The 23,784-nt window shown below is 41.6% G+C and overlaps 2 protein-coding genes across 17 annotated transcripts in view; both read left to right on the top strand.

Annotated features, from left to right (window-relative positions):
• The window catches only part of FGD6 (FYVE, RhoGEF and PH domain containing 6), a 73,423-nt gene extending 64,127 nt beyond the window's left edge, over window positions 1-9,296 (top strand). The window contains exons 19-21 of the mRNA XM_039570571.1: window positions 623-751; window positions 3,524-3,672; window positions 6,212-9,296. Coding sequence (XP_039426505.1) covers window positions 623-751; window positions 3,524-3,672; window positions 6,212-6,248 — 315 coding nt within the window. The 3' untranslated portion in view covers window positions 6,249-9,296. The remainder of the gene's footprint in view (window positions 1-622; window positions 752-3,523; window positions 3,673-6,211) is intronic.
• Window positions 9,297-12,362: 3,066 nt separating this feature from the next.
• NR2C1 (nuclear receptor subfamily 2 group C member 1) overlaps window positions 12,363-23,784 on the top strand; it is a 54,317-nt gene continuing 42,895 nt past the window's right edge. For 2 of the 16 annotated variants that reach the window (XM_039571612.1, XM_039571606.1), the window contains exons 1-2: window positions 12,363-12,463; window positions 23,379-23,435. The gene's annotated coding sequence lies outside the window, so the exon portion shown is untranslated. Of the gene's footprint in view, window positions 12,464-12,764; window positions 15,383-16,883; window positions 17,332-22,520; window positions 23,436-23,784 lie in introns of those variants that run through there. The other 14 variants (XR_005604592.1, XM_039571602.1, XM_039571614.1 and 11 more) reach the window with 11 other exon arrangements.

Genomic DNA, 23,784 nt, shown 5'->3' with positions numbered 1-23,784 from the left:
GGGAAAATATTTTGGAAATGGGTGTTATGCCATTCAGCCAGTCCCTCTGGGAGGTGGATGGTCAAGCATCCAATGGTTTTATGCCATCCTTGCAAACAAAGCTATATAAGCTGAATTATATAATTAAATAGAGCCATTTCTGGCCTTTGAACCCCATCCTGGACTTGTGTAGTTTCTCGCCGTCCCTGGGGACAACAGCGACAATCTATGGCCTAGGGAAAGGTGTCCCTGCCCATGACAGGGGAGTTGGAATGAGATCATCTTTAAGGTCCCTTCCAACCCAAACCACCCGGTGGTTCTATGATTCTTCTTATATGAGAATGTGTGTTCTCCAGCTGTACATGCTGCTCAGTGTTGCAGCTCTCTCTTGTCCTGTTGCATCCAATTTAAGTTCCAACCTTTAGTGACTGTGGAAACCTCTCTTCCAGACCAGATAGATGGTAGCAAACAAAATAATTTTTCTTTCATCCATCTGAGTTAGTGAGCAACATTAACCTGAGATCAGGGAAGAATTTGAGTCTCTGCCAGGCAGGGCTCTGGAAATCTGTTAAAAAAAAAAAGCCGTACTGTGAAAACTTGTACTCTTAACGGTTTGTTGATTCGTTTTGTTTTTCCTCTTCAGGTTTCAGCAAATACAGAAGACTCTACAATGAGTGGCTACCTACACAGATCTAAGGGCAGTAAGAAACCATGGAAACACCTATGGTTTGTTATAAAAAATAAGGTGCTATATACATATGCTGCTAGTGAGGTAAGAGACTACATATTAGAAATAAAATATCCAATAATAATACTGTCTTTGTAACAAAGTTGTTTATTCTTATGATCTAGAAACAAGCTATAAAATTAGATCACCTTACAGTGATCTGATTGTGGTGCAGTATTTTGAAAAGGCCCTTGATACCATAGTACATTGATATAGCTATGCTGTGTCTGATTCCAGACCTAGCTTTGAGTACCTCTGCACTGCACACCATAGCTCAGATGTATGTATGTTCTGAGTCAGCTGAATACATGGGGGATCTGTTTGGATGCATCACAATGTACTTGTGGCAAAGCCAACATTATAAAGGCATCTTGAACTATCTTGTTCTGCAGTTCCATAAGGTATTTTGAATGCTTGGCAAAGGACTAAACTAAATCTCTTTACTTCTCCTCATACTGTTGTCTTCAGCCTGGAGTATTTATATGATATAAAAGAAACGCATCTTATGTAATGGCATTTGCTTTTTTATTTAGAATGTGTAGCCCTATTGCAGTGTGGAGTAATCTCTAACATAGATGTATATTTTAATATGTATATAAATACATGTATATATGTTTGTGTCTATATATATACACAGACATATATATATATAGTCTGCACATCCCAGCATGTGCTGAGGACGTAGTTTTATTGCATCTTGGAACGTTTCGTAACGTATATGTAAGTATTGTAGCACTGACAGATCTTGGGCTTCAGGTTTTTGTATTGTTTGTTATAGTTTACTACTAGCTTTCAAGAGCAAGATATCCAAAGCATCTGTTTTAAGGTATTGCTATCCCTCACTTTCTTTCAAAATGTAAGGCCCAACCCATCCTGGCCATGCAAGGATTTATCCTTCTTCACCCCACGACACCCCCCATTCTAGTTATTTCCTGGTTTGTGCTCAGATCTTTTTCCTGGGTTGTTCCTGCCAACCTTTATTTTAGAACTTCTGAATTATGTCCAAAACCTGTGATGTTATTTCCACTACAGCATTGGCAGTACTAAAAAAGCCCAACCCAAGTAGCTCTAAAAGTAGCTTCAATAATTATGTAGAAAACAATTACTTTTACATCAATTAGAAAATTATTTCAGAGCATTGTGTGTGTCTCTTCTGGCCGTTGCAGAGACATTAGCAGAGGTAAAGACAGACCAGTCTGTGACAGTCACCTTAAATTTTCTTTTCCTTGGCTTCCTCTGAGGTATCAACCTTACAGAGTAGCTTCAGTTTGCAGTTCAATCACTAAACTAACTCTTTCCTATTTTCTTAAATTGAGGAATATCTGTCCTTAGTTTTCATCTTCGTGAGCCATTGCAGGAGACATTATTTAGAGACTCTTAAGGGAAGGTGCAGTGTTGCCTTAGCCACTTAAAGCTACTTCTATTAGTTCCAAGTGATAGAAAGATCAATAGTAAAACAATCACCTGTTAGTGGTACGAAGACCTGAGACAGTAAAACAGATTGCTCAGTCTTACTTGACTCTTTTCCAGTATCAAGAAATGCTGCTGTCATGGAACACTTTTGTTTCACTGTACCAAAATCTTTACCTGATGTGTCAGTGTTTATGTACATTTTGGGGGGGTTTTAGCTACTTTTTTTTTTTTCTTCTGTTTATGAGCATTGCAGGACCTTGCCTAGTTACAAAACACTGTTTTGGAATTTGTACAGGATAAAATCCTTTTTTTTTCATTTCCCAAAATGTTGTGTATTGTATTTATTAATAAAAAGACAAGAGTATTTAAAAAAAAGAAGTAACTGAGATAAACAAGGAAGAGTCTTTTCTAGTTGACCATTTGCGAACACTCAGCAACCTTGTTTTCCCCTATCCTGTTAATTTCCAGCAAGGAAAGTGAGGTAAGTTTAGCCATTCAAAGTATTTGGATCTTGACTTCAGTGTTTGAAGACAGAGGTTGCTTCTGTAGCTCCTCTTTAATACCATCCCCACCCGGCTCCATGGGGTCCCACGTGCCCCCACAGATGCACGGGTGGGCTCAGTATTACAGTCGGTAGCAAAAAGCCAAGAAGGGCATTTGTGTGCGTTCCAGCAGGAGCATTTATTGCTGCTACACTGTCAAGAGGGTGCAGAGGCAAACACAAACATGATCCCAAAGCTCCCAGTTTTATCCGGGGGTGGGGAAAAGGCAGGACTAGGGAACAGGGACCAATGGGGAGCTCTGGGGGAGTGAGGAGGGGTAGAGGGCAACAGCCAACTGGGGAATCCAAACTGGGATAGATTAATGTAACAGAACAAGCATCCCGGGAGAAGCCTTTCTGGTCACCCTAACGTGAAGTGGTTCTTGTGGTACTAGGGACTTGTCTTACTGAGAACTCTTTGTCCCTTGTAATTTTTGTTCACCGGCCACCACACTCCTTTTAGCATACTCAGTGCAGTTAATAGCATCCCACTTGACTTCGGAGCTTGCTGGAGAGAGCACTGGGCTTGATGGGCCTCTGGTCTGCTGCCAGGTGGGAGCTAATCTGGTGATACAAGAAGTCCTTGCCAGGCAGAATGAGGAGACCATGCAGTAAAAGCCAAGGTAGATGTTATCAGGGAAATGAGAAGAGCATCAGCGATGTTGAAGTCTACGAGGTTTTATTTCCTGTCCCCTGACTCATGCATGGAGAATATAAAAAGTGGAATTTTGTGTGTGTCTATTTATAACAATTTGTTGTATTATCTGCTGCAGTGGTACGGTGTATGAAGTCTAAATACATGCCTTAGTATGTCTTACAAGCTCTAATGTTGTTGTTTTTCCTTTTTTTTCCCTGTTACATAGGATGTGGCAGCATTAGAGAGCCAGCCTTTACTTGGATTCACAGTCAGTGAAGTAAAAGGTGAAAACTCAGAGTCTAGAGTGTTCCATTTACTGCACAAAAACACTTTATTTTACATATTCAAGGCAGATGATCCCCATTCAGCTCAAAAGTAAGAAACTATTTGAATTAATTTCTGTTACATATTTCTAGAAAATTCAGAAGTGGTGAATGTTAATATTCACACATTAACATATGTATAAAAGATCCTTATATAATAAGTAAATGAAAGTTTTAAATTACTTAAACATAAGGTTCTGGTTTTATTAGGGTTCTGAAATGAAGAAAGCAGACTCTCCTCTGCTTAAGACTGAATGTAGGAGAATGAGAAAGTCAAAGATAAAATAAAAAATCTTTTTCCTAGCCCATTCCTCTAACCCTGGTCTACTCAAGTGAAAATTGAATGTTACCTTTGGAGAAATCCAGAAAATGTTTTTAACAATTAACAGATATGTTCCTTTTTTTATTTTCACCTGTTAATATTAGTTATTTTAATCAATATATGGCAGTGAAAAATAAAGCAAACACTAAAACTTGGGGGCTGAGGTCTGAAGTGTGTGTGCAGATGCCTGTGAGCACCTAGGCATGCTTAATGCACTCAGACCAATAGCTTGAATTCAAAGACCATTCAAAAAAGCTGTTTCGTTTCAAGTCCTGCCTGAACTTGGAGCCATATTTACCAAGTTATGTATTGTGTCTGTTTCATATAAAATAACCTAGAAGCTTTATCTGTAGAAAACATTCCTTAAGCGATTCATAAAGTAAACTAGAAATGAGCATAGAAGGAATACATGTAAGCTATCTTCCCTATATGCCTAATTTATCTGACTGATTTCACTGCAGTTTTCCCAAATGAATTTTACATTATTGAATAGATTTGATGCACTAACAAGTCCATTATTAGTACTTAAAACATTCAAATGGATGCACGTTTAGTTTTCTGCAAATAGGAACACTCTAAAAAACAAAATATCCAGGACAACTGGAAGTTTTGAACATCTGAGAACGTGCTTAATGACACTCCTCTAACAGAAAAAAATGTGGAAGTCTTTATTTGATTTTTGGGACTATTTTGTGCAGATGTGCATAAATGCCTCTTTGTTAATTAAGATACTGTCCTGTTGTTTCCCCTGTGTCCTCATTTGTACTATACAAAACAAACTAAAAAAAACCCAAGACATTCAATATCTTTGTTTTTATGTTCAGACAATGGCTTTTCTCATCAGATGAAAACTTGAAATTGGACACAGTGTATTTTATTGAGGTTAGGAACATCATTAAGTACTTTGAATTTCAAGCATTCTCCAAGTATTTAATATCCTTAGGAGATACATGCTGAACCTTCAGAATTAATGCTGCTTTGACAGCATTAAAAGGAAAAACAAAAACATGCTGCTGGCCTGTTTGCATCAGTGGACACTAATTTTTCCTGATAGGACCAAAGAAATATCTAATGTATTTGTCTAAGTGCAATAATAAATTTTAACAGATGCTTACTTCTCAATGTGGTTTTAAATTCCAGTGCTATGTTCAATGCTTAAGCTGTTTATGAAATTTTTTTTGTATTCCACTGTAGTTGTTTTTAATGTATACACAGCAGTGGAAAATACTAGAAGTATTACTAAAATGTAAGGTCGATGTTTGAGTAGTGCATGCAGACAGGCGTGAGCACTAGTACATGATTAATATGTTCATACCAAAAGCTTGAATTCAAAGAACATGCATGTGGTTACAACATTAAATGCTCAGGGCAAGGAAGAGCCAACATCTGTGACTAATGTTTAGATGCCCTGTGAATACCAAGACAGTTTGAATTTCCATGATAAAGATAATTGCAGTCTTTGTCTCATTCAGTTCTTCCAAGATTTTCACTCAGAAAAAAAATGCTCATTATGTGGGTCTCTTAACTTCACATACACACAGTTCAGCCCTCACTCAGAAAACAGAATTACTTGTCCTTTAGTACTGGATTGCTTCAGGAACTTTTATTTTTGTGTCCTTGAGAAGCTGAGGATGTTTCTCAATCTTCTAATCAAGTAGGAAAAGAAACCACAGCTATAGGGAGTAAAGGTATCTGAATATTAACTGCGAATTTCCAGTTTGAAATACCTTGGACCAGCTGTTTGGGACTTGCCCCTGTGCCCTCTTCACCCTTCCCTGCCTTTCCATGTGCCATGTGACCTCCTCCTTCAGCCCCACCAGTCCTGGCTTTTACCTGCTGCAAAAGCAGAGGGCGTGGGTTATGCAAAGGGCTGTCTCAGTTGTAGCAGTGTCCTTATTCCTCCCAGGTCATGTTTGCAGTGAAATAAGAGAAAGGAGTATTGGGGTTTTTTAAGGGTGTGCATAACCTTGGCATGGCCTACTTTTTGAGCATTTGATTTCCCAGCTTCACCTGTTCTTCATGCACGTAACTGCAGTATGGGAGAGGTACAGAAAAAAAGTTTCTATCATATGGCCTTGTACCAACACTTAATATGTTTCCAGCCAGCTTTGTATGTTTGGATTTGTGGGATAGATTTTGGTATTTGCACTCACAGACCAACTGGTAGTGGAAGTATGATGGTACTTCTTGTGTGAATCTGTAGCTAGTGACAACAATAAGATTTATTCTTTTATCAGCAGCTTCCTAACAGTGTTTAATTTTCTAACAGGTGGATAGAAGCTTTTCAAGAAGGCACTGTATTATAGCAGTGTCAGCATCATGTCTGCAAGTTTAAAGGAAAATGTCCAAGGATGGTCATCAAACGGACTACAGCAACTGTTCGCAGAAACAGAATCCTGCCATCTCAACCTACACAAAATTGTATATTTGTCAGGATTAGGAGTTGTTGCATTTTTAGTGTAAAGTAATATTTTTCTAAAGAATTGTATGTATTTCTGTGTTGATACAAAATGTGTTATTTATTAAATTCTAATGTTTACTTAAATGGGCAGAATTATTTGTGCATTGAAGTCCAAAGTGTCCTCAGAATGGCAGATTGATGGTCAACAGATTCATAAACTTTGTGCTTTATAAAAAACCACAAAACGGATCTGTTGCAATTGTACAGTTCCTCGTGATTTGTGTATAGGTTCTTGAGTTGCTGATGTTCACTTTGCAATTTAGCAAGAAGATTGGTATAGGAATTTCACAGATTTGGGATCTTTGTTGACTATGTAAGCTCCTTTATGAGAAGTTGTATGATATTGCTGCTCCTTTCCTTGAATGGCCGTTGAAATCTTGCATACCAGGACATTTAAACAGTACAACAAATTCTGTATCACAAAAAAAAAATACAATTCAATTATTAATAAAAAAGGGAGAAAAATATTTTTAAAAACACTTTGCAATTACAGGGATAAGGCACTAGAGTTGTTACAGTACTACAGGTGCCAAAGAGACTAAATAGGTTATCTTCCATCAATTGCAGGATGTATTATCTTTTATGTTTCCAGTAATAATTTAAAGCAGAGTAAAAATACATTTTTGGTAATCAAAGACAAAATATCTTATTTGTTTCAAAACTTTGTGTCAAATGAGTTCTGTACACAATATAAAACACTGTATAAAGTATTGTTCAAAGAATGGTAAACAAATATGTGCACGCTCCTCTCTGATAATTTTGAACTATTGTATATTTAAATTTTATGTTTAAACTGGAATTGCCATACCAAGACAACAGCTTTTTTAGTGCAGAAGGCATTGGAAATGCATACCATTCTTTGAAATACCTTTTGTTTACAATATGATTTGTTCTGTTTGACACTTCAAAATAGAATTCAGCTTTAGGTGTTTGGGTTTTGGGGTTTTTTTCTTTAAGAAAATCATCGGTATACCTCACTAGGAAATACTTACTGATGATTGTGGTGCATTTATTCTATTTAAATTTTTTAAAAAATTAACACTGTAATAGCATAAATGGAACTAGAACTATGAAACCCACATGAAAGGAAGCCATTTTTATGTCAAATGCGATGCATATGTAGTCAGTTAATTTCACCGTATGAAACACTTGTCATAGTCCTGTGAATCAAGCTAGTTGTGGTAACAAAATGAAGAGCAATTAACTTCTAATTAATAGTTTGAATTCCACGCTAATAACTGTTCTGTGGCCTCACAGCAGAAAGAGATGATAGAACAGTTAGTATTCATCACAAAAAGGCCAAGAATGAAAATGCAAACCAAAATGCTCTTACTCCCTCAATAGACCTCGAGGTCAGATCTAAGATACTAACAGAGCTCTGAAGAAGCTTAATTTCCATGGGCTTCTCTAAAGTTAGTAGTGGGCTTGGAAGTTGAATGTTTAATATTAACTACACAAGAAATTTCCTTAACTTCCAGCATTTCAGTAGAGTACCTTATGAATCAGGAACTTAAATCTGTAGATATGACTTCCCTCAGGAACGCTAGGGATTTGACCAGATAGTGTTGGAAATGCAGTAGGAGTCTGATCAAAGCCTTTATTTTCTTCTATTGTAATGCAAATGTGCTAAATGAATAATTTTCTCTTGTTATATACAAAGGGCTTTTACTTAATTTTCAAAAACAACTGCTGACTGAAGCTACGTAAATTATTATGTCTCTTCAGGGTGATTTCTGACATGATTTTGACTGTATCCAAAACAGAACTGATACCAATGTAACATAGATGTGATGTGGCTCTTCCAGTTTTTAGTATCAAAGGGAAGAGCTTCTTCATATTTTCATAGGGACTGCACACCAATGAAGATGGCAAGTCATGAAGCAGCAAATTAATCAGAAATTTGGCTAGGAGCAAGCTAATTTAATTTCAGTTTATGCTTTGATATTTTCCCTGCTGCAAAACAGAGCAATAAAAGTCAAAACACATACTGAATAAGGTGCCCGAGTTCTGCCTTGTGTGGCTTCAAACTACCTCTAGATGGTTTGGTGCAGAGGGAGAAAATAGTTTAAAGTGTTCTGTGAAAATAACAGGACTTCTTCCAGAAGTGGTTGATCAATCAAAAAATCTGTGACAGATTGGAACAGAGCCTTATAAACAGTAGTATATATATTGCAGTAACATTCTGTGTGAAATAAATTGTCTTTGTGAACATGTTTGAATATGTCTTTTCCTCTCTTCTGCATTAGTGCTTTGTGTCATATGAAGAACCCCAAAACACAGGCATTTTCATAACATTTTCAGATGGTTGCTTTTCAAACTTGCCCTGTTTGTCCAGTTCACCTCCCATTTTGATTCATTACCATCAAAAACTTCTTGATTTGACTAAACACTAAAACAAGACCAGAAGTTCTTAGATACCTGGCTACCTCTTCTTACAAGAATCTATAGTTCAGAATCAATTTAAGATTGGTTAGTAGAGTATGAGGCAAACATTAGCATTGAATATTAGTTCTAACGTTTTTATTAATGGATAAATTAAAGCTTTTAGGATCTTGAATTCTCTTTAACTTAAAACTGTGCCCAAAGGACTTAAACTGAGCAGCTATGGAACACATTTTACTAAATATTTTTGTGCATGGAAACTCAATTACTCAAGTACGTATATTACATCATAATGTAAAAAGATGTCTGGAAAGACACGTTCAGTGCATTTGTTTGCTGTAACTGCTGTCCCCTATTTACCATCCAAATAGGCTTTTATTTGGAGCAGTCCTAAATCATACTGTCTAAATGGAAGAATAGAATTTTTATTTTGTAACTGAAAACAGTTTAAAGTTGTAAATATTCCTGTGGATATTCATCATTTTTGTATAAATAAATGCACATTATTTGAGTCTGTGCCTTTTTTTTAATATTTTCAGGTTTTATGTATTATGTAATTTGTGTATTTAGTGACTTTCAAACAGCAGAATTTGTTGCCATTACCTGCACATTAGTCTTGCTTTAAAAATCATTCTAAAGAATTAAGGGGGTTAAGTCTATGTGAAGGTCAGATGAAGGGTGTTACATTAATAAATCCTTTTGCAAAATATAGTTCTGCTGTATCAGTTAAAGTATGCCTAAATCATGGCTTCTGTTGGCCTTGGGTCCTGCACTTGGGTTACAATGACTCCAGCAGGCTTGGAGCAGGCAGAGTGTCTGGAAAAGGACCTGGGGGTGCTGGTCAACAGTGGCTGAACATGAGCCGGTGTGTGTGCCCAGGTGGTCAAAAAGGCCAATGGCATCCTGGCCTGTGTCAGCTATAGTGTGGCCAGCAGGACCAGGGCAGTGATTGCCCCCCTGTACTCAGCACTGGTGAGGCCATGCCTTGAGTTCTGTCTCCAGTTCGGGGCCCCTCACTCCAAGAAAGACACTGAAGTGCTGGAGTGTGTCCAGAGAAGGGCAGCAGAGCTGGTGAAGAGACTAGAGCACAAGTCAGATGAGGAGGAGCTGGGGTCGTTTAGCCTGGAGAAAAGGAGGCTCAGGGCAGACCTTACTGTTCTCTTTAAGCACCTGAAAGGAGATTGTAGCCACGTGGTCAGCTTCTTCTCTCAAATAACAAGGAACAGGACAAGAGGAATTGGCTTCAAGTTGCCAAAGGGGAGGCTTAGATTAGATATTAGGAAGAAGAATTCATCCAAAGGGTTGACAAGCACTGCACAGGCTGCCCGGGGAAGTGGAGGACTCACCATCGCTGGAGGTATTTAAAAGATGCGTAGATGTGGCACTTTGGGGCATGATTTAGTGGTAGACTTAGCAGTTGCTGGGCTAAAAGTTGGACACAATGATCTTAGAGGTCTTTTCCAACCTAAATGATTCTTTAAGTATTTTAGCAGGGCATGTAAGGGAGAGATTCTTCTGTCAGGTTAGTTATGCTGCCTCCTTACACTTCTCTGACATATGTTTGAAAGCAGTTTTTTGAAAACTTGCAGTAACAGCAGAAAGGGCTTTGCTTCTCTGCATGTTTTTGATAGGGATGTGTCTCTTCTAATCCTGGCTGACACAGCTACACAGGCATGCCTTCGTGTACAGATCAAGTTTGAACTGGGTCACTTGCTAAGATAAAACCAAAGCATGTTTTACTGGTTACAGTGACATTTCTGCTGTATTGAGGATATCAGAATACTTGGCTTAAATAAGCTTTGGTGCAAATCACTTGGCATTTGTTAAATTAAACTGCACTAAGCTCCATCATTTAGAAAGTGGATGTGCAGCTCAAGCTAGTTTGCGAAGTGACATGTACTATAAATTGAGAGTGCTCCAACATTGGACTCTTAAAGGAATTGCTTAGTAAGTTAATTTTTCTGACTTAAAAATTCTTCACTGAGTTCATTTGCATTTGGTGTTTAGGAATGTCTTTGATCAAAAAGCGAAGTACGACACTTGCAAGTACTGACTGAACTAGTGATCTTGAGCTAGGGTTGATAGATGCAAGTGCAGCTATGGGACTGGGAGTGGGAAGAAAAGAGTGAGGGGACTGACGAGCATGCGCAATTTTATTAATGTTAACACATAAATTTACTTGTATTCTTTGGGGTTTTTTTCCTATCACTGCTGCTCAGATGTTGATGCTTATGTCATCTGATTCAGTAGAAATTGCATTAAATAGTCTAAATGATTTTCAGATCATGAAATTGCACATACAGCCCCAGTGACCTAAATGATCTTGAAGTTGCTGCTGATCTCTGACCGCAGCTAGACCATCTTCACTGAACAGATGAAAGAGGAAGAGAAGAAAGGGTGTATTTAAAATATAAAACTCTTACTTAAAATCAAGGTAATTTAAAATACTTAGCATTAACTAAGTAATTAGCTAACACAACTTTGGTCCAAACAGATGCTGCGACAGAGCCAGACCAGCAGCAAGTTGTTCCTGTGGCACTACCCCAGCAGGAACAGGCACTCATCGGCAGCCAGCCAGGCCATTGCCTCCCCAAGGGCTGTTCAGGGCACTGTTGACATTTAAGGATGGAACTTGCAGCTGCCATGCAGGCGGAGCGCAGCTCTTTCAGACACAGCTGGCTGAACTGCAACGGTGATTGCACAAGGCACCGCGTGTGCCTCCATCACGTTGCATGTTTCAAACCCAATCTGCCAGTCTTGCCTATGGATCTGCCCCAGCTGGGAGAGCCCACCAAGCCCCCCAAAGCCAAAAGGCTGTGCTGTCCACTTGTGATGTTCAATGCTGGCATCTTCCCGTTTCCCAGCAGGGAACTGCAGTGGGGGTTTGGAGACTTGTGCTCTCCACTCGATGGGCAGAACATTCAAGAACTGTGTTCAGTTTTGGACCTCTCACTCTAAAAAGGACATTCAGGTGCTGGAACATCCAGAGAAGGGCAACAAGGCTCGCGAAGCATCTCGAAAACATGCCTTATGAGGAACGCCTGAGAGAGCTGGGCTTGTTTAGTCTCAAGAAGAGGAGGCTTAGGGGGGCCCTCACGCTCTCTTAACAACCACCTGAAAGGAGGCTGTACTGAGGTGGGGGATTGGTCTTTTCTGCAGTGAAAAGAACTAGAGGAAATGGCTTTAAGTTGTAACAGGGGCGATTTCGAGATCAGACAAAATCTTTTCTCCGCTGGGGGGGTCGGGCACTGGAACAGGCTGCCCAGGGACGCCGGAGTCACCATGCCTGGAGGTGTTTTAAAGGACGTCTGGATCTGGCGCAGGGTGATGTGGTTTCGGTGTTACAGTGGCAGCAGTACTGGGTGGACGGCTCGACTGGACGATCTTAAAGGTCTCTTTCAACCCTGCCGATTCTGCGGTGCTACGCCCCTGCCCGCAGGTGCGGAACCCGGCGGCGCGCACCGCCCAGGCGCGGCCTGCCCGGCCCGTTAGCGGTCGCTGCCCGCCGCCCCGCCCCCTCCGCAGCGCGCCCGGCGCGAGTCTCGAGCGCAGGCGCAGAGCCCGTGGCGGGGCGGGGCCGAGCAGCGGCGGAGGCGGGGTCGCGAACTCTGACCCCCGGGAGCCGGAGCCGCTGCCGCCGCCAAACAAACCCACCGGACCGGCCACCGAGCCCGCCAGGTGAGAGGGAGACCCGCGGCAGCCGAGAGACGCTCCCCGCAGCGGGCGCGGTCCGGCGGCGGGAGCACGGGGAGCGGGGGCGGCCGCGCTGTAACGGTGCGGGCCCGCGCGGCTCCCGGCCGCCACCGCTGCGGAACGTGAAGCGGAGCGCGCCCGCCCCGCCCCGGGGCCCGGCCCGGCCCCGGGCGGCCCCCGCGCCCCCCGACCTTTCACCTACAGGAACCGCTTGCGTGTCCCGCCGCCCCGCATCCGGGCGGCGCCGGCCGCCGCTTCCCGCGGGCGCCGGCCCCGCCTGTCGGGCAGAGGAGCTGCGGGAAGAGGCGGCGATGGGCGATGCGGCCCTCGTGCTGGGCCTCGGCCCCGCGCAGCCATTTTGTGCGGGGCGCCGCGGCGGGGGCGGGCACGGCACTGGCTCCGCGCCCCCGCCCCGCAGCCCCGCGAACCTCCGGGCAGGGGAGATGCGAGGGCAGCGAGCCGGGGCGGCGGGGAGGGCTGGGGACGGATGGGCCCGGCGTTGCGCTATAGCTTGGCCTCGGCGCCTCTCCCTTTTCCACCTCCCGAGCCCTGCGACTCAGCATTCCCGGGGGCTCAGCGTGCGCTCCCCCGAACGCCCCCGCCACTCTCTGCCTGCCGATGGCATGAGCCCGCCGGTTCGCTCCTCTTGTATATCCCTGGCGGCTGTCTGCGTTTTTTGGGTTAGGGTGGTATGTCCTGCGCAACACCCGGTATTATTTTTGTGGGGTCAGATGACCCTGTCGCTGTTCCTTATTTTGTCTTGTTGGGTGCGGTATTTCTTCTAAGCTGCGGAGTTTGTGGAGTCTTTATTTTCTCTTTGTTGCCATATATTGCTTTAAGTGTAGAAAGCACGGCCGCATGCCCCAGGATGCGCTTGCCCTTAGCGCATTGTGGAGGGAATAGAGGAGATGCCATATGTTGTGCAAGCGAACTTAAGCAAGAAAAGAGGGGGAAAAAAGTCTAGATACTGGTTTTACTGCAAGACGAGTGTGTGGACATGATTCTTGAAAACCAGGTTTAGGCATTCATTCTTCTTATGTGAGGTCTCTGATCTGAAGCCACTAATGTCAGCAGAGCAGACTTGGGAAAGTAGTGTAGCAGGCAGAGCTGTGCCCACACCTGTCATGGAAAAATAAGATGGGGAAAAAATTAAAATAGTTTTCTGTAGGACAGCTTCCTGATTTTGGAATCAGCGTTATGTAAGTAAAAATAGAAGTATCTGATCGGTGGGAAAACATCACAATTTCTGCGCCAGTTCAGGCAGTGTTCATCTGGTGACTCTTCGTAGTTTTGTATGGCTTTTTCTGAAAATAATTCCATAAATCTTCTCCCCACTCCTTTTAGTCCATGGTTGGCAGTTGTGACATGCAATGTCCAACAGGGAGCATTTAGCCCATACCTTGGTCTTTGCTGTACAGTTTTACTCAGGGGCACTTGTTTGAGGGAAGCCTTAAGATCTGTGAATTGCTTGCCTGCTTCTCTCTGTATCTTTCTCGAGAGGTATTGCCGAACCTCTCTTATCACAGGACTAAGTATTTTCATGTGATGGTGGTCAGCTGTATGTGTGCACGTGTGTGATAATATAAGGAAGGTGGCTGAGGTCACCCGGAGGGGTTTGCAGTCCTCAGTTCCTTCTGCACTTCCTACGCTGCTCTGAATGGTTTGACACCACTTGCTAAGTCTGCTGCATTCTGCAAGAACAAATCAAGGTGCTTATTACAGAAAGAAGCTCACAGTAGATAAATTAACTAGCTTTAACTTTTCTCCTCGATTCTTAACAATATTTCTGGTTTTCTTACTGGTTGTGTTTTCTTGTGAAATGTACTCTTGAAGGGAACAAGTTTCATGGAAGTTCTGATCTCTTTAGGGATAGTCATATCCTAGGTTAGATTGTGGGATAGGAGGAGAGATTGTTTTTTTGTTTGGAGTTTTTATGTTTCTGGTGCTTTTTTAAAGTCTACCTTAATTTTTCTGTTTAAGGTTCTTAGCCTGTGAAGAGAAGGCCCTAAGCAACATACAACTCTGAGGCTGATGTTGTTTTGGGGGAAAAGGGTTGAACCAGATGACCTCCAGAAGTACCCTTCGACATGAATTATTTCATTATTATGTTCTGTTATTAAAGGTCAGGGGGAGCAGACAGGAGTACAGGAAACCAAAACCAAACAAAAGCCCAGTGATATTGTAGTGTTCAAGTTAAATAACTCACATGTGAAATACCGCTACAGAATGCTTGTAGCTAATGTGCTAGTCCAGTGAGAACTGACTTTCATCTATGATGTGAAATCTCGTATTTACAATAGGTAGATTAGTTTGTTCCCTGTGCTTATAGTCAATTTTTGCTTTAATTTATCATATGCTTATTGTGTTATGTAATTAAAGTTTGTGCAGCCAGTGAATTTGCTGGAGTTGCTGTAGAATTTGTGAAGCAAAGCAGTCTACCTAAAGAAAGTAATTTGTGTCTAATGTTTGAGTCAAAAAAACCCTGAAAAAAAGCAGTACCCCTTGCTTAAATAAGGAGCTTGACTGTGTGTAAGGACTAGAGTGGTGTCACATCTAAACTTGTCCATGTTTGTTGTGCTGGTGGACGAAGTGTGGCTCTCAGCTGGCAAGTGCTGCGGCTGGTACAGGGTCTGTGTGTCTGTCCTGCTTCAGCAGCCATCCTGGCTTAAGCACTTTTAACAGTGACCTTTGCTAACCTGAGTTGTTTTGGCTGATGTAGATCAGGGAGCTCTCAGGCCTGTGGTGGGTTTAACATCCCCTGTGAAGAAGCAGTAACCTGCTGAGGAGGGTGTGGGGCCACAGGCTCTGCTGGCACAGCTCTCTGCTTTTTGTCACACACAGGCTGCAGCGTGCAACCAACAGTGACCATCGGGGGAAACTAAACTGTACCTGGGTTACTTTCTGGTAAAGCTTTTACTTTTTTTTTTTTTCCCTCAGTGGTGTTCCAAGTTGCTTTTAGCTCTTTAAACTTGTGCCTGTACATTATTGGCATAAGGTAACCTGCTGCAAAACAGAATTATATCAGTAGAATTTTATGGATAAAACTGCAAAGGTACAGTTAATTAAATTCTTACTCTTGTGTATGCATACCTGTCCATATTTTTACACTTCAGTCATCAGCTTTTAATTCACAAGATTACTGCATTACTTGCCAAAATCTTAAATCAACAAAGGATTTAATTTTTGTAAAACCAAACTCTTTAAAATTCCAGTTCTCTGAGACTGGAAGATGGCTTGTGCTCTCTGAGTCCTGTATATCTTACGATGCAGTGCTGCAGATTTTGTAAGGAAATACAGTCCTTCCTGAAAATCATTGTCTAAGAACTGCCTTTCTGTATCAATATTTAGATTAATTTTGTTGACTTTGCCAGGCCTTCTCTAAAAGGCTGTTTAAATTTGTTTAATTTAATTTACTATTGTTCAACTTGGTAGTAAGCCAGGCTGGACTAAGCTCAGTATTTGAATGCCTTTGTTGGAAGTTAAAGTGGAAATTTGAAAAACGTAAACCACCAAAAAAAGTAAAGCCAAACCCTCTGCTATTGTCATATTTGCTCTAATAAATGGTTGTTTCATTCCAAATAAGTTGAGGTTGCTGTTTATAATTTAGCAGTAACTTTGTGGTGTGAGAACTACCCATTTATTGTAGTAATGTTTCCTTTGAAGTATTAGCAGGACAATGTGTCAACATGGCTCTTAATTTGACTTAATATGAAGATTTTTTCAGAGTGCTTTTCACATGTTCATAAGAATTCAAAAAATCCCAAACCCAACAAAAAAAAATTCGTAAACACACACCCACACCCTCTTAGCAAAATCTAATCCAGTGTAGTGGATAACAAAGGAAAAAACCAGGGAATCACAAAATGACTTGGGTTGGGAAGGGGACATAAAGGTCACCTAGTTCCAACGAGCCTGCCATGGGCAGGAATGCCATGATCTAGATTAGTTTGCTGAGAGCCCCATCAAACCTGGCCTTCAGTGCTTGCAGGGATGGGGCATCCGCAGCTTCTCTGGGCAGCCTGTTCCAGTGCCTCACCACCCTCACAGTAAAGAATTTCTTAATATCTGATCTAACCCTGCTCTTTTTCAGTTTGAAGCCATTGCCCATTGTCCTGTCACTACATACCCTTGTAAAAAGTCCCTCTCTGTCTTTCTTGTAGGCTCCCTTCAGGTACTGGAAGGCTGCAATTAGGTCACCCTAAGCCTTCTGTTTTCCAAGCTGAGCAGTCCTAATTCTCTCAGCCTTTCATGGTAGGAGAGCTGCTCCATCTCTCCGGTCGTCTTGGTTGCCTCCTCTGGACTTGCTCCAACAGGTCCATGTCCTTCCTGTGGTGGATACCCCAGAGCTGGATGCAGTGTTCCAGGTGGGGTCTCACCAGAGCAGAGCAGAGGGGCAGGATCCTCTCCCTCAACCTGCTGGCCACGCTGCTTTGGATGCAGCCCCAGGACACGTTTGGTTTCTGGGCTGCCAGTGCACATTGCTGTGTGTAGCCTTCCATCCACGAGGCCCTTGGCAGGGCTGCTCTTGATCAGTTCATCCCCCAGAATATTTTATATGGGACAGTATCAACAGAAATTTAGTGGAAGGGTATGTGGGAAACTCAGTTTTGTTGTGTGGAGGTTTTGTTTGTATGTTTGTGGTTTTTGTTTTGTTGTGCTTTTTTTTTTTTTTTTAATCTGTAGGAAGCTTCCATGGATATGCAGATGTGCAAGTTTGTAAGGGTTATGTTATTAGTGGTACTGTTGAGGAGGTTTGCTGATTTCTGTAGAGTACCTTCATGTATCAACTACCTCATCTGTGGCTGTAATTCAGTGAATACTCCAAACGGTCACCTTGCATAACACCTGTATAGGTAATTTGGCAGTATAGATAAGCTGTTGTAACATTGTGGGCTTTTTTCCAAAAAGGAAGTGATCTTGATTCTGCTTCTACTTGTTTTTCCTGTGTTATGTGTAACAATTGTTAGGTGCAAGGTGAATAAAGTCAGAAGATGAGTTTACAGCTATACAGCTGTGAAGGCAGACTGGAACAAAGCCAGCAGTGGGGCTACCGCTCATGAAATACTGTAATTATACCATAGAGGGTGTACTGCCTCAACGTGTTCACAAAGAAGGCTTTGCACTTGCCGTGCTGTGTTAGTGTGATCTTTCTGGGCCGGCTAGAATGGACCCAGCTGAACCTAATCCAGTGAATGGGGAAGTTTTCAGTCAGATGAGCTTCCTGGTCCTGGTTCATGGTGCAGCTTCAGCTCTGGTGCAGGGCACCAGTTTGGGGGTTTTTTCTCATTTTTTTCCTTTTGCAGGCTTCAGGTGGAGATGCAGCTATGGCTGGCATTACACAGGGCAGGTTGACCTGATTAAATGGCTGTCTCCTTATCTAGCTCTGGCACGTAGCCAGTGCTCCTGCGAGTAGACTCTGCTTGCAGGCAGCCCCCTTGCCTTTCCTCCTCCTTCCTTTCCCAGTTGGTTGTGGGACTAATGAGCTAAGTCAGCTCACCTGTAGCTGATGGGGCAGGTTCTAGAGATACCATGATAAAAGAAGCAGAAGACAAGGCTTAAAAGTGGGACTATGTCTTTGGTGGCCCAAACTGTAAAAATGATTTGTTGGTCATCTGAAAAATTGTCCTAGTGATTCTGTTTCCTCATGTTTCCTCCCACTGTAGCACATGCTTACAAGAAAAGGTAGTGAGAGCACTGATTTTAAATTAATTGCACAGGCATGCCTACAAATGCATCTTTCTGTATTGCTGTGTGACTTTTAATTACTCCATTATGCTTTTGCAAGCATCTCATTTTCCCTCGCTTGCCTGCGGGTCCAGCTGCTTCAGTTTTCTGTTGATACTTGTCTCATATATATGCACTGTCTAAACCTTGATCTCATGCGAATTTAAAAAACAGTATGTAACTCGGTGTCAAGGGTCACATAAATATTCCTCAATTCATTGATAAAGAGAATCTTACTGCTTTAAGTCTACCAGCTGGTCTGCCCTCTTGAACAACGTGGTTTATAGAACAATAATCCAAGAACAGCTCATTTAGCTTGCCATGTTCATTGAGCTTTTCCTGTATGAAGCACTGAGCACAGTAGCATCATTTGTTTCACAAATGTATTTGGATTCCTTGGCTTAATTTATTATCTATAAAGCATTGCAGAAAACTGCTCTAAAGTATGAAGAGATCTTGGGTGGTTCTCTAATTTATTTAAGCACTAACTCAGACACGTTTAATCATAGAGGGATTGTTAAGTGCATTCTATTTTATGTGTAGGAGTTTATTAAAGAAGTTTGGCATAGGCTATGCTGAATTCTTAATTAGTATATGATTAGTTTGATAATGGAAATTAGGACTAGTTTCCATTTTAAGGTACAGAGCGCCTGTAAGCCCAATGTGATGACCTGAGCTAAAATCCTTAGCTGACTTTAAGGTGTACTGAAATCATACTGAAGCAGTATGACTACAGGGAGAGATTAAGTTTCTTCTTTTCCAGTTAGCTTTCTGTTATATGAACTTTTTGAGCTTTCCTAAAAAGTCATGTTGACCTTCCCATATTTGTCCTTACTGTGTGGCGTGGTTTAACCCCAGGCAGCCACTTCCTCGCTCCCCTACCAGTGGGATTGGGGAGGGAATCAGAAGGGTAAAAGTTGAAAAACTCGTTGGTTGAGGTAAGGACAGTTCAGTAGGGAAAGCGAAAGCCTCACACACAAGCAAAGCAAAACAAAGAGTTAATTCACTGTATCCCATTGACAGGCAAGTGTTCAGCCATCTCCAGGGCAGGTAGCTGGCTGAATATCCAAGGTGATGGCAGGATGCCATCACGTGTAATGGTTATTTGGGAAGGTAAATGCCATCACTCTGTCTCCTTCTTCTTCCTTCTTCCATTTTTATGTACTGAACATGGTGTCATATGGTATCGAATATACCTTTGGTCATCTGTCCTGGCTGTATCTGCCACCCACCTCCCATGCACCCCCAATTTCCTCACCAACATGGCAGCACAAAAAGTAGAAAAGGTCTTGGCTATGTGTAAACACTCCTCAGAAATAACAAAAATATCTCTGTATTATCAACCCTGTGTTCGGGACAAATCCAAAACACAGCTCCATACCAGCTACTGCAAAGAAAATTAACTCTCTCCCGGCCAAAACCAGCACACTGATAAAAGAACAAAAAGCAAAGTTCACAGTAACTTCTGCAGTCATAACTAGTTAATGTACCTGTACTTCTAAAGTATCTAGAACATACTTGTGTAACTTCGTTGGTTTAACAGGTTAATTTAATCTGGAAAGACCCCTGTATTAAGACACATTCCATACATAGTAATTGGAATGAATAATGATTCTTCTATGCATACAAAGTCAAACTGGTTTAACAGTGCCAGCAGGGTAGGGTAAACTACAAAAATTTTACAAATACTGTTTTTGTACCAGTAAAACTGGTCAGGGGTATGACACTTTTTTCCAAAGTAAACTGAAGATCTTTGGAATGGACATAATTTTCTCATGTTGTATCTTCATGCTGATGTGGTTTGTTCTTACTTATTTAAAGGGTATTACGCCAGAATCAAGGCACTTGATAGTGGGGCAGCTGTACTAACGCTGTAATATAATAAAATGAGAGATGTTTACCATTTATATCAAATTGAGCATCCAAACATAAAGAAACATACTTCTGCTACTACTTTTAAAGTCCTTAGTCTACACTGGTGTAATATTAAAAAATGCTATTAATAGGAACCTCCTACTAGGACAATTAAAGTTGTATAACTTTTGTCCCTGAAGAAGGGTAAGTTAAACAGTGATGTCTTCTGGGTATAACTTAACTGTACTAGTGGAGAGGTTAGTGCTTCTAACTACCAACCCTCAAAACTGCTGTCTGCTCTCATGGGAATGTTTCGTGACCCATTTCAGTTGAAGTAAGCCTGAAATACTTTAAAAAGTAAGTATTTAATACGTTTTTTTGATGGAAACATTGAGAAAACTCTGGCATATAAAAGCTGAGGAAGAAGTAGAGAGGATGGGTTTAATTGGTGCAAGCTAATGAAAGTTTTCCACTGCTGTGGTGGCCTACAGAGTGCTTATCTAAAGTAGCAGTGGAACACCATTGGACTTGATGATGCCAGATTCACCACCACCCAGTTTACACTAACTGAGGATAGTGATGCATTTAAAAATAATTCTGAGTCTTGCCAAGAAGGCTCACTAACTCATTTACCAGGAGCATAAATTAACAATATGTAACTTACAGACAAAAATATTTTGGTAGCATTTTGAGTCTGAAGATTGAAGAGAGAAGCAATAAATGCATTTTAATGCATTTAAGAGGAAGTCTAATGCCTGCCTTCTGTCAAAATGCCTGCTTTTAGATGCTTCTTCTAGTGGATGGAGGGATTGAGCTTTTCTAAGGAAAAGAGGAGCATATATAATTCTGTTTCTGGTTTTTTTTTTCAAGTGTTTTTGAAATAGCTTCATTTTTTATTTAATTATGTGGCAAGTAATGCTGTGAAACACTCAAGAAATAAATTTGAGAACAAGTGTAGTGATTATCCTTGTAAAGCAGGTCTAATCAGTGTGAGTACAGATGCTGATATTTGTGTTACTCCGTAGCTAGAGCAACAGAAACAGAATGTTTCTGTGCTGGGTATCTTCTGAGAAGGGGATTTTTCCCTGGCCTCAGAAATTTACCACTAATAAGAAAATATGCAAAGGGATCATCACAGACTAAGGGAATACAAGGGTGCCAAACTAGAATGTATTGTACATTTGCAGAGGCAGCAGTTTAATCATGTTGACAGTCTTAATGTTGTTAACTTGACATAGTTGTCAGCAACACATCCTTTTTAAGGAAAATTTTAGAAAGGTTATGTTTGTTTTGTAGTTTTAGAGTGTTTCAGATCTTAATGGAAGATCTGCAAAAAGTTGTAGAAGGAGTAAGAGCTTATGCTGTGACGGTATCAGTAACTAAATGGCCATGGGACAAAGCACTTTTTACCACTGCGTTTTTCAGAAATTTTGTGGTAAAAGTAAAGGCAAGGATCTTAGTCTGATGTGAAAAAGGGAAACCAGTAGAGCAATTGAGCTTGTTTTAAGCAGCATAAGCTTGCTGGTTGAAACAGCAGCAGTTGAAAATAATTTTTGCAAGAGCGTTCAAAGTGAGATATAAATGAGGTAAAAATTATTTGGGCAATGTTTGTAAATAACATAGTGCTTGATGTGTTGGCAGAAGCCTTGGCTCTCCTTTCTTGCTTGTAGTCCTAATATAACTAATATTACAGTTTTTTTAACTGTTGGACATTATAAATAAGATCCTGAAAGTATATGCAGGTTTTTTTACATTGTGGTCTCTGGTCTTGCAGAATTCCAGGTTTCATCCTTTCAATGTTTTAGATAACTTTAGAAAGGAAATATAAATGTGATTAGCAGTCTTAAGCATCTGAATAAAGTTTGGTTTCTATTGGTTTGTTTCATTCATTTTGAAAGGAGAACAGAGTATTCTAAGGAAGAATCTGCCAATTAATTGACTCAGTCTACTTCTTTCCTATACTAGCAATAAACATTTCTCATATATGGCCTCATGTGTCCTTTGAAGGTGTATAGCATGGTTTTGACAAGCATGGAAAAGAGCATTTCTGAAATCAGGAAGATTCACATTAGATGAGAACACCTTGAAGATCACTTCTGGTTATTGAAGATCAAAACTCAGGCCGATGATACTTAGAATCATTAAGGTTGAAAAAAGATCGAGTCCAGCTGTTAACCCAGCACAGCTGTGGTTGCCACTAAGCCCAGTGCCACACACACATGCATTTTGAACACTTCCAGGGATCGCAATTCCACCATGTCCTGGGCAGTTTGCGCCAATGCCCGACCAGCCTTTCAGTGAAGAAACTTTTCCTAGGATCTAATCTAAACCTCCCGTGGTGCAACTTCACTCCTTTCAGGTGCTCGTAGAGAGCAATAACTTTCCCCCATGCCTCCTTTTCTCCAGGCTGAACACCCCCACATCCCTCAGCTGCTCCTCATCAGACTTGTGCTCCAGACCTTTCACCAGCGCCGTTGCCCTTCTCTAGACATGCTCCAGCACCTCAGAGTCTTTATTGTAGTCAGGGGCCCAGAACTGAACGCGGCATTTGAGGCATGGCCTCACCGCTGCCGAGTACAGGGGGACGGTCACTGCCCTGGTCCTGCTGGATTATTGCTGATACAGGCCAGGATGCCACTGGCCATTTTGGCCATCTGTGCACACGCTGGCTCATGTTCAGGTGCTGTTGACCAGCACCCCCAGGCCGCAGCCCATTGATCCAGCCTGTCCAGATCCCTCTGCAGAGCCTTCCTACCTTCCAGCAGTTCAGCACTCCTGCCCAGCTTAGCATTATCTGCGAACTTACCAAGGGTGCCCAGATCAGTGATAAATATACTAGACAGGGTTGACTCCAGTACTGAGCCCTGGGGAACACCGCTGTGAGTGGCCACCAACTGGATATAGCTCCATTTGCCACCACTCTGGACCCAGCCCGCCAGCCAGTTTCCTACCCAGGGAACAGCACACCTGTTCAAGCCATGGGCCGCCTGTTTGTCCAGTAGAGTGCTGTGGAAGATGGTGTCAGAGGCTTTCCTAAACTCTGGGTAGACCACATCCATGGCCTTTCCCTCATCCCCCAAGAGCTTTTCTTTGCTGGGAAATGAAGGTTATAAGGTGTTTAGGGAACATGTCTCAATTTCAGGTAGCTTTTAGTTTAGAATATATTTATCATTTCTTGTGAAACTATTCAGCTTCTGAGAATGTTGGCTGGAGCAACTCAGGAAAATAAGCTTTTAAAAACATTAAAAATGTGCTAAATTTTAAAATTTACATAATAGAATAAAAACAGCTGAAGCTTTTTTTTCTGCTTAATTCCTTGCAGGGATGTCTAAAGAGTGATTAAGCATACCTGATGTGAAGTCTAACACAGATACCCTAGGTAAGCAAAACATGAACTACAAAACCTTTTACAGCTGTACCAAAGTTAGCTGAGAATTTGTAGGTAGTTCTCCTTGACCTGTCCTGCTCCCCTGTCCCCAGAGCAAGATGCACAGCTTAACACATAGCTGCTCCTCAGAGAGGTGACCTTGCGTCTTCAGTGACTCTGGGCTTGTCTGACTCTAGAGTGAGCTGCATCAGGCAGCTCGCTGGGCCAAAAGCAAAGAGTATGGTTTCATGGTGCAGTTCAACTGAATTATCAGCTTCCCCGCCAGCAACAACAGAAATGGAGGTTTGCCTCCTCCTTAAATCTTCCTTCTTTTCTTCCCTCTCTTGACTTATAACAACAT

The sequence above is a fragment of the Corvus cornix genome, chromosome 1A, assembly GCF_000738735.6.
Source record: "Corvus cornix cornix isolate S_Up_H32 chromosome 1A, ASM73873v5, whole genome shotgun sequence".
NCBI classification, from domain to species: Eukaryota; Metazoa; Chordata; class Aves; order Passeriformes; family Corvidae; genus Corvus; species Corvus cornix.
This window is presented reverse-complemented; position numbering and strand designations above follow the sequence as displayed.